Below are 15,461 nucleotides of genomic sequence, written 5' to 3' on the forward strand. Positions count from 1 at the left end.
CCAGCAGCGGGCAGAGCCCTTGTCTCCCCCGGACTGGGAGGAAAGGAGGTTGGGCCTGTGTTGGGCAGTGGCTGACGCAGTCCATCCCCTTCTGCTGTATCCTGAGGCAGGGTGCTCCCTAACCACCCACAGCACTAGAGTGCAGGCAGCCTACGGGGTCCTTCACACAAGCCATGTCCCTCGTCCTCAGGCCTGTCCCCTTTGGAGTGAGAGGAAGGGCTTTTGACCACCAAGACCAAGGAGGCAGCAGTCAGGTAGACCTAGCTAGGAATTTGAGCTCTACCACATACTGACTGTATGATCTTAGGCAACTTGCTTCATCCCTCTGAGCCTCAGTTTTCTCATCTGTAAAGTGGGAAGAAGGAATATCGATCACAGAGGGGTATTAGGAGGGTCAGGCTTGGGGAGTCACTCTCACTGGCCCTCCCTCCTGGTGGGACAAGCCTCTGCTTTCAGACTCCATCTTGGGGGCCCCCCTCAGGATGCTCCACCACCACTTCTCTGGGTTCCTGTTAATAGCTTTGACCCCCCAGCTTTGGTCACTGGCAAGCAGTGCTGAGGCCCCAACCCGTCTGTACCCCAGTCCCCAGCCCCCCAGCTGCGGCCGCCCACAATGGGGGCTTCTCACAGCTCAAAGGGCTCATTCAGCCACCACACAGCAGCTGGGGCAATTTGGAGAAGAAAATAAACATTTCCTTCCAGTGTTGGGATTGGCTGCTCGACAGCGGCCTGGCCAGCTCTGGTTTCCTGGGGCTACTGGACTGGAGGGGGTGGGGATGGGGGCAGGAGCTGAGAGGGTGCTGAGGGCAGACACTCCCCTTACCCTGGGAGGAGGCAGGATGGGACAGCAGCAGATCAGGCTGGTCTGCCTGCAGCCCATGTGACCCCCAAGTGCCACACACACAGGCCCACCTGGCCTGGCTTTCTGTTTCCGGGACTGCAGCCCCCCCACACCAGGCCCCCCTATCGCATCCTGGGGTCCCTGTTTAGGTTTCCTTTGTTTTGAAAATGGGTTCCTGTCAGCCGAGCAGCACTCACTTTGCTGGGCTCAGAGCAGGTGTCAGCCCCCTACTCTGCTGTGCTTGGGGGGCCAGGCGCTGCCGACAAGGCTTCTCCCCTGGGGTTTGGAAGTGAGCGCATGAGCCAGGCTCCCCTGAAGCCATAGGCTTCCAAGCAACACTGACCAACCAAGGGGTCTGTTAGGAAGGGTTCCAGATGTGCCAGAAGGCCCCAGTCACCCAGACCCTTGTCCCCACATCTCTCCACCTTGAGCCTGGGAGCATCATTCCATTCTGATCCACATACAGGACCAGAGCCTGCCGCTGAGGAACCATCCCCGCCCCCAGCTGAATCAGGAAGACCCCAAAGGCCAGAGAAGTTACAAGTGTCATCTGAGGTCATACAGCACCTCAGGCAGATCTGGGAAGCAAGGCCTGAAGGCACCCACAGCTCTAGCCTCAGCCACACATCAGTGACGGCAGGCTGTGCCCACCTGGAGCTGGCCAGGGACGGAGGCTGGCCTCCTCCTGAGTCCTCTCCAGCCTTTAGTCTTTGGTGGGTAGAGGGCATGGGGACAGACAGACTTCATCTTGGGACTGCTGCTGGGGACTCATCCACCTACCGCTGCTGCTCAGAGTCACCCTCTTGGCCTGGTACAAGGAACGCCGAGTGTCAGGGGTGCACCTTCGCAGGGCCCTGAATGGGCCAGGTCTCCTGTGTGCCCAGAACAACACAAACCCTCATCAGGCCCCTACTCTGCCCAGTGGAAGCACCTTACGTGTATTAACTAATTTAATCCTAGGGACTGTTATCGTCTCCATTTTTCATGTGGGACAACTGATGTACAGAGAGGTTAAGTGACTTGCCCAAGGACACACATCTAGTAAGTGTCAGGACCGAGATAAGTTTCTAACCTCAGAGACCACACAGTTAACTTCCATTCTGTGCTGCTTCAAAGATGAGACAGCTACCTCTCAGGCACATATCAGAGCTCAGGACTGAGAACCCCAAGATTCTATGCCACTTCCAATGTGCTGTGTGACCCTTAGGCAAGTGCCTCACCCTCGCTGAGTCTCAGTTTTCCTATTAAGGAGTTTAGACTCAATCTTGAAGCCCCTTTGAATGTTGAGGTTTCAGGGGTCTGTGATTACAGAAGTATGGGGCAGAGACTGGTGTACGTTTGTCTTGGAGCCCTTGGGGAGCCAAACTCCTGTGAGAGCCAGGGCGGAGCCTGGGCTGGACCCTGGGTCTCTCTGTGACAAGGGCAAGGTTCAGGCCACCAAGCCCCTCTGGCTGCCATCTCACTTTGCTGCAGGGGCAGGTGAGTGTGGCATCTGATCCTTGTCTGGCCACTAGTCAGCTTCAGCCTGCAGGGCAGCCCTGGAGACACAGGTCCAGGGTGAAGTGAGGGGTGGGAGTGGCAGACAGAGCTGCTGTGGACCCAGACCCCCCACTACCAGCAGAAGCTCATGTAACCTAACTGAGCCCCACCTGGGCTGGAGAGGTGCAGGCCCAGCAGAGAGCAGAAAGCAGAGGCCTCATGACGAGTTCCAGTGCTTTCTGTGCAACCTCAGGAGAATGGATCTTTCTCTGCCTCTGTTTCCTTATCTGCAAAAGCAGGGCCTAACTCCCAATCTCACAGGAATGTTGGAGACCCTCTTCATACCCACAGTTGTGCTAGCTCTTAACGGGGAGGGAGGGAGGGAGGCGGGAGCTGACGGGCCAGGCTGCAGGGCGCCGTGTCCTGGCCTGTCCTCAGCTCCCCACACACCAACAGCCCAGCTGGGGGCCCACCTTCACCCCCTCAACAGGCCTCTGCTCTGGTAGGATGTGAAGAGGATTCCAGGAGGAGAAAGAACAGCCCTCCTCCTTCTCTGCCTGCACCAGCGACCCCCTTGGCCACCTGCGGCCCAGTCACCTGCTCTCACCTGTTTCCCAGGTGGGGCAGTGTTCTGAGTCAGGCAGGCTCCAGCCCCCAAGTGACTCGGGGCTATCGGACAGAACCAGAACTAGAGCCAAGGATCCCCCCAACAGGCCTGTGAACCAGAACCTGAGGTCATTTTTAAAGAAGGATCCCCAGGGTGATGTTGGGCTGCGACTGACCATCCTCCTTGCTGTCCCCAGGCACCTCGGACCTGAACCCTTTCTCCGACCCCCGCCAGTTCGACCGCTCCTTCTCAGCGCTGCCAGCTCTCACGGAGAGCCGCTTCCCCGATCCCAGGATGCATTACCCGGGGGCCATGTCAGCCGCCTTCCCCTACAGCGCCACGCCCTCGGGCACGAGCATCAGCAGCCTCAGCGTGGCCAGCATGCCGGCCACCAGCCGCTTCCACCACACTTACCTCCCGCCGCCCTACCCGGGAGCCCCGCAGAACCAGAGCGGGCCCTTCCAGGCCAACCCGTCCCCCTACCACCTCTACTACGGCGCGTCCTCCGGCTCCTACCAGTTCTCCATGGTGGCCGGCAGCAGCAGCGGGGGCGACCGCTCGCCCACCCGCATGCTGGCCTCCTGCACCAGCAGCGCTGCCTCTGTCGCCGCCGGCAACCTCATGAACCCCAGCCTCGGCGGCCAGAGCGACGGCGTGGAGGCTGATGGCAGCCACAGCAACTCGCCCACCGCCCTGAGCACACCCGGCCGCATGGACGAGGCCGTGTGGCGGCCCTACTGACCACCCAGGTCAAAGTGGACTGCTTCTGCCGGCAGCCGGGACCCCAAGAACCTTCTGGACAAGTGGCTGGTCCAGCTCCTAGGCTCAGGGCAGTCATAGGCCCAGAGTCCACAGTCCTTGGAGCCCCGAGCTGGTGGCTGGCTCTGAGAGCATCTAGTTCAGCCATGTCTTTGTACAGAGGGCTAGGGACCTCCCCTAGGACACCGCCCCCAGCCCAGATCCTACTCATCTCATCCCACGTTCCTGTGGGCACAGTATCTTTCTCCTGCCAGCTCCCCCGGAATGCCTTGGCTGTCCCCAGCTACGCTCGCTGCTGTCATGGGGCCCAAGCCTCCTGGGACAGAGACCATCTCTGTTTCAAAAAGAGGTGGCATTTGCCCATACGGTTTGGCCTCTTATCTGCGGGGTGCTGGAAATACCTCCCCACCTCACCTTCCTGAGTTACCCCACACCCCATGGGCCCAGCCCTCCCTCCACGTTTACGCAAGTTGAGTTAAAACTGGAAAGTCCCCCAGCCCTGAGAGGGGGTCCCTCATTGTATGGGTGGGGAAGGAACCCATCTGGAGGACCCAGGAAATTGCTGGCAGAGGTGGAGTGAGAACACTCCAAAGCCCACCCCTCACTCTGCTCCCTCACAACTCCCAGCAGCTAAGAGGCCCTGACCCCATCCCAGCTGGCTATGGATCCCAGTCCCCAGAGCAGACTAGCCTGTGGCAGCAAGTCCCTAAAACCAGGGAAAACATCTGCAGACGGGTCCTCCATGCACTTTACCAGCCCAAGGCATTCATCCGCTGTTCTCCGTAGAGGCAGGGAAGGGTCCCTTCCCTCTAGGCTGGTCTCACAATTGCCATTTTTGGAGAGAGCACAGGGACCAGATAGGTCCCAGCAGAAAGCTTTGGGGTGAGGGGTCATGGAGTCAGATGTCAGCATCCCTGTCCCACCTAGGTCCAGCCAAGCTGGGCACACCCGCAACCCCCAGCCTCCCAGCCTCTAATGTACAGCTCTCCGTCTGTAACCAGACTGCTCCCAAAGCAGTTTTGAGCAAAAAACAGTTTTTAAAGATGATTTTAGGGAAAGAAAAAAAAGCTTGTCAACCATTTTCAGACACAAAGTCTCTTATAGGGACCTTACCCCATGGTAGTAAGCTATACCCTCCCCGCTCTGAGAGTGTGGAATTGTTAGGGTCCTAGTACCTCCTCAGGAGGCCACATTCCTTCAACAGCATCCCACCAACTTCCACTGAAGGCCAGCCCTGGTGCGGAAAGAGGGAAACCCTGGTGAGATGCTGAAGTCTCACGTCCGTCACTCTCGGGCACTTGTCCGAGAGGGTGTGTGGGTGTTCCGGTGGAGGTGAGAGGCGGAGTGTGGCGGCTGCGTCGTGGCAGAACACAAGAGCTGTAAGGGGCTCGCCAGGTCTCCCCTGCAAAATACTCCTCAGTGGTTGTCTCTGTGATGGCCCTTGGTCTGCCGTATCACCCCAGGCCGTGGCAACAGCCAGATAAGCACACAGGAGACGCACTGACAGGAAGCCCTTCAGGTGGTCTTATTCAAACCCCTCCTGCTCCAGTTTCTCTTGTCCTACCCACACTGGAAAAGGCAGTCTCCATCTCTTCAAAATAGCCGCTGGGGGTGTCTTCTGACTCCCTTCAGCCAGGGGGGCTCTCCACCCCTTCTCAGGAAGCAGCTGCAAGACCATTGCCCTCGTGTCTTCACCCCTGTTCTCTGTGGTTGTAGACTGGCCCCAGGCCCGCATGGGAGGCACCCTTGGGTTCCCAGTGCGCAGCACTTTTAGCCCCTCCCCAGGTTACTACCCCTTCCTGATGTCCGAGCCCTGATGGGGGCAGGCACAGGAAATAAATTGACCCCCCACCTCCCACTCCCTGACTGAAAGTGATGGCAGCCATGCTGAGTCTGTTTTTTAAGGCCCGTAGTGGGTTCCAATGGCTCAGGCTGGTAAAAATGGGTCCTTATTTACAAGGCTGCTTTAAAGTTGTACTAGGCAAACACACTGATTTAGAAAGCACAAAGAAGTGAAGAAGTTTGGGTACCATGTTACTATAAGCTTGTTGGTGGTGAGTTCAGATGTTTTGTGACATATTGTCATGCTGAGGTGTCCATACCTGCTACGCTCATATCTTCTGTAAAACTGTCCCAGAGCTGGAAAGAGGGTGGAGAGGGGTGAAAACTGCTTTGCACTATAATTTGCTTAATGTGTTTGTTTTTAATGCACAACTTACTTGTACAGTAAACTGTCTGTCTTCTGTACTATTTAACTGTAAAATGGAATTTTGAGTGATTTGTTACAATAATATAAGTCTGAGATGTGCTGAAGGATCCAATGCCAACTTCTAGGGCTGTGTGCATGGCGGCTGGGAGAGGATGGAGCCCTCTCACCGTGGCCAAGGAGGAGTGAGGCGGGGCCTGGGGGCAGGAACAGGGCTAACCTCACTGCCTTGGAGATCCCCAGTGCCCTGGCCTCCTTGCACCCAGCTCTATCAGGAATGGCCGTCAAGGCCACCCTAGGCAAGTGCAGCTGGTGAGGCCTCCTCCTAGTGTGGCTAAAACCCTAAGGGTCGTCAGACAGGTCCTCAAGACTCGACCATCCCTCTTCCCCTCATAAGGGACCCGTGACTTTTCACAAATAAACAGATCAAGCAGAGCTTGTCCCCCAGGCTCTGAGTTGGGGAGGGGGCGGAGGCAGGTGAATAAAGCAGTCTTGGTGAGAACCCCCTCTGCGAACTGCTTCCTGGGATTCTGATAAGTTAGCAGCGATCAAAATTGCTAAGCAGGCAGCTATGGCAGCTCCCCCGCTTTGCAGATGAGGCAACTAAGGTGCAAAGGTGGGGTGTCATCTGGCTCCACATCTCCCCAGAGTTGTTTGTGGCTGACGATGGGGTGGTGAGTGTGATGGTGTGAGGACCTAGCTTGGCAGCCTCCCTCCCCACCCTACCAGCAAGGAGGCCTGGCCCACCATGCCTGTCCAGGTGGGGCTTGTGGAGGGGAATTTTCATAAAACAGACCTTATTCTTGAGTGAAAATACTTCAAAAGCTAATCCCAAGTCTTTGCCCTGTTCAGTTTGGTTGGTCTGCCTGAAACCCAACACTCAACAGGAAGTCCCCCTTTCCCCAGCCTAAACCCTGATCTCCACCCTCCACCATCCAGCACCCCTTCTGCCCCAGGCCCAGCAGAGTCTTCTCCGAGCAAGATCCCAGCCAGAGCTGCCGAATTGCAATATGGGTGAGCTCTGGGTGGTGACTCCCTGGGATCAGCAGTGCTGCTCCTGAAGCAGCATCTACAAGCCAACACTCTGCTTCCATGCATGTGTTCATCTGGGGTCACTTTCTAGGGAGTGATGGAGGTTATAAGGGGGACACACTTTGGTGTCATAGCTGATGGAAGAGGAGCTGTGGCCTCCAGAGCTCCTGCCTCAAAGCTCCATCACCTTCACTCCAGCAGGCACAGACCAGTGCACTCAGTTTCCCAAAGGGAAACGGAGGCCCAGAGAAATCCAGGACTGGCCTGACTTTCAGGGCTGTCCTGGGAAGTGCTGCAGTAACCCTATCAGCCTGCAGGTGGCAGCAGGTGGGGAGCGCAGACATTTCCCTCCAGAGAAGGGGGAGGAGGCACTGCCTCTGTTGTGGCCAGAATTCAAGTTAGACATTAGACAGAACTTCCTAACCTCAGGAGGTTCATCCGGGAAGGGCCTGGAAGATTTCTTGATGTGGAAGAAGAGTTTTATTTCCTTCTTTAGCTCTGTGGCTGTTGGAGGTCCCTGCCCCTCACTGAGCCTCCTTTTTTATTCAGATATTACACAAACACCTACTGTGTGCCAGGTATGTGGTAGACTCGCAGGTCCCAGGATCCCTAAAGGCCCTGCTTTGGGACAGGGGTTTACTCAGCTGGAAGGAAAGGTTGATACCCCAGCCCAGCAACCCCAACCTGCTGGAGCCCTGGCCCAGGTCCCCCACATTCTGCCCCTGTTGTCCGGCGTCTGGGGACCCTTGGACTCCAGAATCCCATTCTGAGGCTCAAGGAGCTGGTCGGACTTGGTAAGTGCTTATAGTTTCACCAGCCGCGCCCTGGCCCCACGGCCTGCGGCCTGCATCTGGCCTGGCAGAGGCTGGGAGAGGTGGTACAGGCCTTGGGACTCCCAGGGGCGGTCTCCTGGGCACTGGGCTGTGCTTGGCACCTCCTGAGGGGTGATGTGGCCCCAGACGGACATGAGACTGCTGGGCTTCTGGCCACGGGGATGGCTTTGGCTTTTATTCTGAGAGATGGACGTCCTGGCAGGGTTTTATAGGCCCCAGATAATGATGTAAGGGGAAAACTGAGGAGCTGACCCTGAGCGGAGCCGACACCCAGACCTGCCTCACTCACTCCTCCCCTGCCCCAGACTGCACCCCATAAACACAGCCTGCCGGGCCCCCCAGCCTGGCCCAGGGGGCAGCGCTTGGCCGCACCAGACACCCAGCTTGGCCAGGTGAGCAGGGAATTCACCTCAGTGGGTTGGTTCATTTTGGGGTCGTAAATGAAATGAGCTGTCAAACGGATGGGGGCGGGGGGAGCCCGAGTGAAAGAATGAACTGTTCCTTGAGGAAACGCAGGGTGCCCCCCACTCCTCCCCATGAGGGCCGGGGAGCTGGGAAGGGGTGAGGGGCTGCATCCCCCCAACATCCGCATCCACACCTGTGTGGTCCAGCAGCTAGAGGAGCCTGGGGAGCCGGATTCCAGGCTTCCTATTTTTAGTTTTGCAGCTAAACGCTTGCTGTTTGTTTTATATATTTATATTCACCCACAGAGGGAGCCTGCCCTGAGCCCGGCCCAGAGGAAGCCCTCAAGCGAAGGGGAGTGGAGCAGCCCCGAGAGCCAGCTTTCTGGAGCCACCCTTCCTTTGTGCCCACACCGGCTGCTGTAAACAGTTGTGGCCTTGCTGGTGTCCTAATGGATGGCAGCTGTTTGGGCCACACACCCAACTCCACTCTTTGGGCCTGAAGCCTGCAAGGCCTTGGCCAGAGTTCATTCACTCACTGACCAGAGACCCAAGCCCCACACCACCCCCACGTGCCAGACAGCAAGAAAAAAGCCCTAAGACACAGCCGTGCCCCCGGGGAGCTCGCAGGACGGACAGACAGGAAGACAAGTGGGATAACCCATGGGATACATGGTGTGGTTGAGACAAGATGGGAAGATGAGTGGAAATTTACCAGCAGAGAAGCAGCAGGAGGGCCTCTGGGTAGAAGGAACTGCATGCGCAGAGGCCTGGAGGACAGGGTTGTGTATGAACTGGAGAGGACAGTGGGGAAGGTAGAGGCATGGTGAGGAAATACAGGAGACCAGGGGGTCTGGGGGTTGAAGGTCAAGCTGAGGGCTTGGATTTGGTCCCACAGGCACTGGGTAGTTGGGGGCAAATTCAGATGCGTGTTTGTCAGGGGATCACCATGGTGACATGGAGTGCGGACTTCGTAGGGGTGTAGAGACCAGCTCACAGGCTACTGCAATAGTCCGGGCAAAGGAGGGCAAAGCCTGTACAAAATGGTCAGAGGAGGAACTAAGTGTTCCCTAAGGCGTCTTTAGCACAGAAGTCACAGGAAAGACCCTGTGACCCAAACTTCAGGTTCAAGTGTCTCTGAGTTTCTCAGGTTTGTGGCATTTGATGGAGCCTCTGTGGACAAATTCTTGATGATAGTTTTCGTTATTGCCAGCTGTACAATAATAACAACCCTGCCCTCACCCCGATCCTTTTCCCCCCAGGTTTTAGTGAAGCCTTATGTCCTGGCTCATGACAACCCCTTCATCACCCCCAAGGCCACAAGCATCCTCTCAGACTAAAGGGTCCAGGGCTCAGAGTCTGGTCTTGCCACCCTACTCTCCTGTGGCCCAAAGATGTAATGTTATAAGACCTTGGGTCTGAGGTTCCCAAGTTACATGTATTAAATTTTAAAATCACATTTTTTAAATTGAAGTATAGTTGATTTACAATGTCATATTAGTTTTAGATGTACAGCATAGTAATTCAGTATTTTTGCAGATTATATTCCATTAAAAGTTATTGTAAGAGAATGGCTATAATTCCCTGTGCTGTATAATATATCCTTGTTCTTTGTCTATTTTTTTTTAGAGGGTTTTTTTTTTAGTTGAAGTATAGTCAGTTTACAGTATTGTGTCAATTTCTGGTTTACTGCATAATGTTTCAGTCATACATATACATACAAATATTCCTTTTCATATTCTTTTTCATTTTCATTATAGGTTACTGCAAGATATTGAATATAGTTCCCTGTGCTATACAGTATGAACTTGTTGTTTATCTGTTTTATATATAGTAGTGTGTATCTGCAAATCTCGAACTCCCAATTTATCCCTTCCCATCCCCTTTCCCCCCTGGTAACCATGTTTGTTTTCTATGTCTGTGAGTCTATTTCTGTTTTGTAAATAAATTCATTTGTGTCTCTTTTTTTTTAGATTTCACATATAAAGTGATATCATATGGTATTTTTCTTTCTGTTTCTGGCTTACTTAGAATGACAGTCTCCAGGTCCATCCATGTTGCTGAAAATAGCATTACTTTATTCTTTTTTATGGCTGAGTAGCATTCCATTATATACATATATTTTATATATATATATATATATATATATATATATATATATATATATATAACATCTTCTTTATCCATTCATCTGTTGATGGACATTTAGGTTGTTTCTGTGTCCTGGCTACTGTAAATAGTGCTGCTATGAATATTGGGGAGCATGTATCTTTTTGAATCAGAGTTGCCTCTGGATATATGCCCAGGAGTGGGATTGCTGGATCATATGGTAAATCTATTTTTAGTTTTTTGAGAAACCTCCATAATGTCTTCCATAGTGGCTGCATCAAACTACATTCCCACCAACAGTGTAGAGTAGTTGGTATCTGTTTGTATAGTCGTTTGTATGGGTTAATCCCATACTCCTAATCTGTCCCTTCCCCTTTACTCTCCCCTTTGGTAACCCCCAGTTTGTTAGAGAATATTATGCTTAGTGAAATAAGCCAGTGAAAGGTAACTACTGTATGATATCACTTGTTTGTAGAATCTAAAAAATGATATAAATGAATGTATATGCAAAACAGAAACAGACTCACAAATATAAAATCACATTTTAAAATTACACTAAGTAATATATAGTCATGGGGAAAAAAGGAGATAATACAGATTAGCAAAAAGAGCACAAGAAAAATTACCTATAATCTTGCCTCTCCAAAGATAACCTTTGTTAATATTTTCAGGTCTTTATGTAGATTTTTACTTTCTATAAATATATAAATGCTTTTCTAAGAATAATTTTTTTCTAGCCAGGTACACACTGTATATACAACATATCATTTAAGGTAATTAAAAAATAGAAATAAAAGGAATCCAGGATGAGATCACTGGAAGGATATGGTTATAGCTATTGTCTGTTTTCTTCTTTATATTTTTTGGTGTTTTTCAAGTTTTCTAAAGTGAACATATTTGTTAGTGGGACAGTATATTGAACTTCTAGACCTTGATAAATATCCAAGCAAAGGAGTTCAAAAATCATGCTTAGATCAACTCATTTGACATTAGCTGAGGTGTCACCTCTTCCAGGTAGCCTCCCCTGATAACCCTATGCTAGGTTTGGTGCCTTCTCTGTGTGTTTATCTTTGGAATAATAATAATAGCTAATACTGCATGCCAAGCACTATTACAAATGTTTTGCCATTTTAACTCAGCTCCTGGAGGTACGTATCATCATTATCCCCCTTTTACAGATGAGAAAACTGAGAAACAAGGAAGGAATTCCCTCCCAATTCTAACAAGGGCAGAGCAATACCTGAAAAAGTTGAGTTTACATTTCTCATCAGCTAAAGGTATTGGGGGCTCAAGGTAAGAATTAAGCTGACTTTAGGAAAAAGGTGTTATTTCTTGCACACCTGAGTCTGTGCGCCATGACTCATCCTTGCCATAAGGACTGACCATCAAGGGGAAAAAGAAAGGGAAAAGACATGAGAAAATATCTTTTTCAAAAACCCAGAAGCAGGAAGGATATAGGACTTACGGCCCTTTCCCCGCATCTGAGAGTGATGCATCCACCTTTCTGAGTTTTGAGTCTAAGATTTCACAAAACATGAAATTGAAAGACAGAAATCACCATCTCTGGACCCTCAGGCACCCCCCAGCCTGTCCTCGTCCTGAACATTCAAGAGGACGCCCTGTGAACGAGGCCTCCCCCAGTGGGGGTGGACAGGGGGGCCAGCCTCTTGGTGGCAGGGCCCCCCTACCCTGGACAGACACACAGTGGGACTATCAGTCGAGGTGGCAGTCTTCCCCACCTCTAACAAGTGCTAGTTCTTTTTCCATGAAAACAACTCAGTTCTAAATCACTGACGCCTGAAATTAGAAAAATACGCTGCCCATATTATCATAAAAAGTATTTTAACATGGTGGGGCCTTCTCAGTGGCAGGAGGGGTGGCCAAGAGCCCCACAGAAGCCCCTTCCCGTTGCAGCCCCTGGAAACGCTCAGGGGGACAAGAAATTTGGTTTTCATTAGCGGCCAATGTGAGTAGTTCTGTGGCTCTGAATGGACCTTTGATTCTGGCTGGTGGTGGAATCTTTCCAGGACCAGTGAGTTTTGTTTTGTTTTGTTTTTTTCATATAAAATGGGCTAGGCCCTTCTAACTTATATCTCCCCGAACTACGCGGGAATTGGGCAACACCCCAACCTCTTGACTTCTAAAGTCAACAGCTGGGGCCTGCAGGAGAGGCACCCGAGACCATTTGGCTTTATTGACTCTGAGGTTTTATTAAAAATGTTATGTTTCATTGAGGTCTGCGCCAGACCCAACAAGAAGACTGGCCAGTGAGGGGCTTGACGGGCAGAGGGGATTTTCACCTCCTGGAAGGCAGCCCACCTTGACCTGCTTCCTCCCACCCCCGTGACCCCAGAAATGGCCTATAGTTTAGAATCTCCACAGAAAACCCTATTGCTTCCCTTCTGTCGACTTCAAGTGAAAGAACACGGGCCTGCTCTATTTTTTGTTGTTCATTTGACACATTTCAGTTAAGCACCTACTGCAGTGTTGGGGGCTTGGGAGGCAGAATAAGTCAAAATCCCCATCCCTCAGCCTCATTGGAGAGAAAGACCATAAACAAACAAATACATGATGTGATTTCAGAAAAGAATAAGGGCTATAGAAAATAAAATGGGAGAATATGATGGAGGAAGATTGGGGGTTGGAAGGCGATATGAGACAAGGGGGCCAGGGAAGGGCTCTCTGCAGAGGTGAGTGCAGACCTCCAGGTGCTTAGTCAGGTGCCACTGAATCTCGTGCTGCATGTGGTACCTTCACTGGGGCGGGTCAGCGGTGCCTGAAATTGACACCCATTGATCTGGCCGACTCTCTCACGATGTCTGACAGCAGAGAGGAGCCAAAGCAGTTTGCCTTTACCTGGTAGGGACAGCAGATCACTTTCCAGGCCCTGCCCCCTCTCCATCATACTGGCACTTTCAGGGATGGTCTCAGCTCAGATTCCCCAGAAGCAGATCCAGAGATAGGGATTTTTGTGGGATGTGCCCCCCAGGCAGCCAGCCTTTTGTACTCCCATGTGTCCAGTCAGCCAGGGGAGTAAGAGAGGGAAGTTACCTCACTGGTAAGATCCCTACTATAGGGCAGAGAGCAATTCTCCAGAGAAAGGGGCAGATATAAGATGCTGGCAGCCAACACTCGCATGATATTGACATGCTGGCCCAGGGTGGTGTCCGGAATGATAAAATGATCCAGGACTTTGCAGTGGACGCTGCTGGAACATTACCCACATCCACTTCCTTGGACCAGTGCCCCAGTTCCCTGCTGCTGTACACCTGGAGGGCAGGAATTGGCAAGAATCACGTGCCAGAGGGTGAAAGATAAACCCCCTGAAGATGCCAGGGTGTTTGTTGATGTCTTCATGTTGATGAAGACATTAAGGAGCCAGGGAGCTGAGGCATACCAACCCCTCACCTCCAAGAAGAGACAAGTTGTGACACTTTGCACCTTTTACTATGCAGAGGGCAAAACAAGTTCTCCCATCAAAAGATATGTCAGTGTCCTTATCCCGGAAACCTGTGACTATTACCTGATTTGGCAAATGGGTCTTTACAGATGTAATTAAGGATCTCAAGAAGAGAATATAATCTTTAGGTATCTGAGCAGGTCCTAAATCCAATGACAAATGTCCTTATAAGTGACACACAGAGAAGAGGAAACAATGTGACCACAGTCACAGAGATTGGAGTAGAGAAGCCGCCGGCCCAGGAATGTCTGGAGTGACCAGAGGCTGGAGGAGGCAGAGAATGGATTGTCCCCTAGAGCCCTCAGAGGGAGCATAGCCCTGCCAACACCTTGATTTCAGACCTGAGACCTCCAGGACTTGGAGAGAATAAATTCCTATTGTTTTAAGCCTCCCTCTTTGGCCTCTGAATTTTGAAGCAGCGTATTCCACACTTGGGAATACTGCTCTGATCTATTTATTAGGTGACCAGAAAGCTATCAGCTTTGTGTGTGTGTGTGTGTGTGTGTGTGTGTGAAAACACATACAACATAAAGTATACCATCTTTACCGTTTTAAGTATATAGTTCAGTGGTATTAAATGCATTCACATTGTTGCATAACCATCACCACCATCCATCCCCGTAACTCTTTTCCATCCTGCAAAATGGAAACTCTATATCCATTAAACAATAACCCCCAAGCCCCTGGCAATCACCATTCTATTTTCTGTCCCTGTGATCTAGACTACTCTAAGTGTCTCATATAAGTGGAATCATACAGCGTGTCTTTTTGTGACTGGCTGATTTCACTTTGCATCATGTCCTCAAGCCTCATCCATGTTGCAGCATATGACAGGATATCCTCCTTTTTTAAGGTTGAATATCATTCCATTGTATGATATACCACATTTTCCTTATACATTCATCCATCCATGGATACTTGGGATGCTTCCATGTTTTAGCTATTGTGACTAATGCTGCTATAAACATGGGTGTAAAATATCTCTTCAAAACTCCACTTTCTTTTCTTTTGAGTATATACCCAGCAGTGGAATTGCTGGATCATATAGTAATTCTATTTTTAATTATTTGAGAAGCCGCCATACTGGAGGGGTGGGTTGGGGGATTTTTTAGTTGATTTACATTATATTAGTCGCAGGTGTACAACATAGTAATTCAAAATTTTAATAGATTATATTCCATTTAAAGTTATTATAAAATATTGACTATATTCCCTATGCTGTACAGTATATCCTTGTAGCTGACTTATTTCACTAAGCATAATACCCTCCAGATCCATCCATGTGGTTGTAAATGGCAAATTTTTCATTCTTTTTTATGGCTGAGTATTATTTCCTTGTGTGTGTGTGTATGTGTGTATATATATATATATATACCACATCTTCTTTAGCCATTCATCTGTTGACGGGCACTTGGGTTGCTTCCATATCTTGGCGATTGTAAATAATGCTGTTATGGATGTTGGGGTGCATATATCTTTTTGAATTAGTGTTTTCATTTTCTTCAGATACACACCCAGGAGTGGAATTGCTGGATCATAAAGTAGTTCTATTTTTAGTTTTTGAGGAACCTCCATACTGTTTTCCACAGCACCAACTTACATTCCCATCAACAGTGTCCAAGGGTTCACTTTTCTCTACATCCTTGCCAATATTTGTTATTTGTGGTCTTTTTGATTATAGCCATTCTGACAGCTGTGTGGTAATATTTCATTGTGATTTTGATTTGCTTTTCC

At 50.7% G+C, this 15,461-nt stretch overlaps 1 protein-coding gene across 2 annotated transcripts in view; it reads left to right on the forward strand.

The window, feature by feature from the left end:
* Positions 1-5,949, forward strand: part of RUNX3 (RUNX family transcription factor 3) — a 60,442-nt gene extending 54,493 nt beyond the window's left edge. For both annotated transcript variants that reach the window (XM_074377151.1, XM_074377150.1), the window contains exon 6: positions 3,124-5,949. In XM_074377151.1, the coding sequence (XP_074233252.1) occupies positions 3,124-3,592 (469 nt within the window). In that variant the 3' untranslated portion in view covers positions 3,593-5,949. The remainder of the gene's footprint in view (positions 1-3,123) is intronic.
* Positions 5,950-15,461: the final 9,512 nt, after the last annotated feature.

The sequence above is a fragment of the Camelus bactrianus genome, chromosome 13, assembly GCF_048773025.1.
Source record: "Camelus bactrianus isolate YW-2024 breed Bactrian camel chromosome 13, ASM4877302v1, whole genome shotgun sequence".
NCBI classification, from domain to species: Eukaryota; Metazoa; Chordata; class Mammalia; order Artiodactyla; family Camelidae; genus Camelus; species Camelus bactrianus.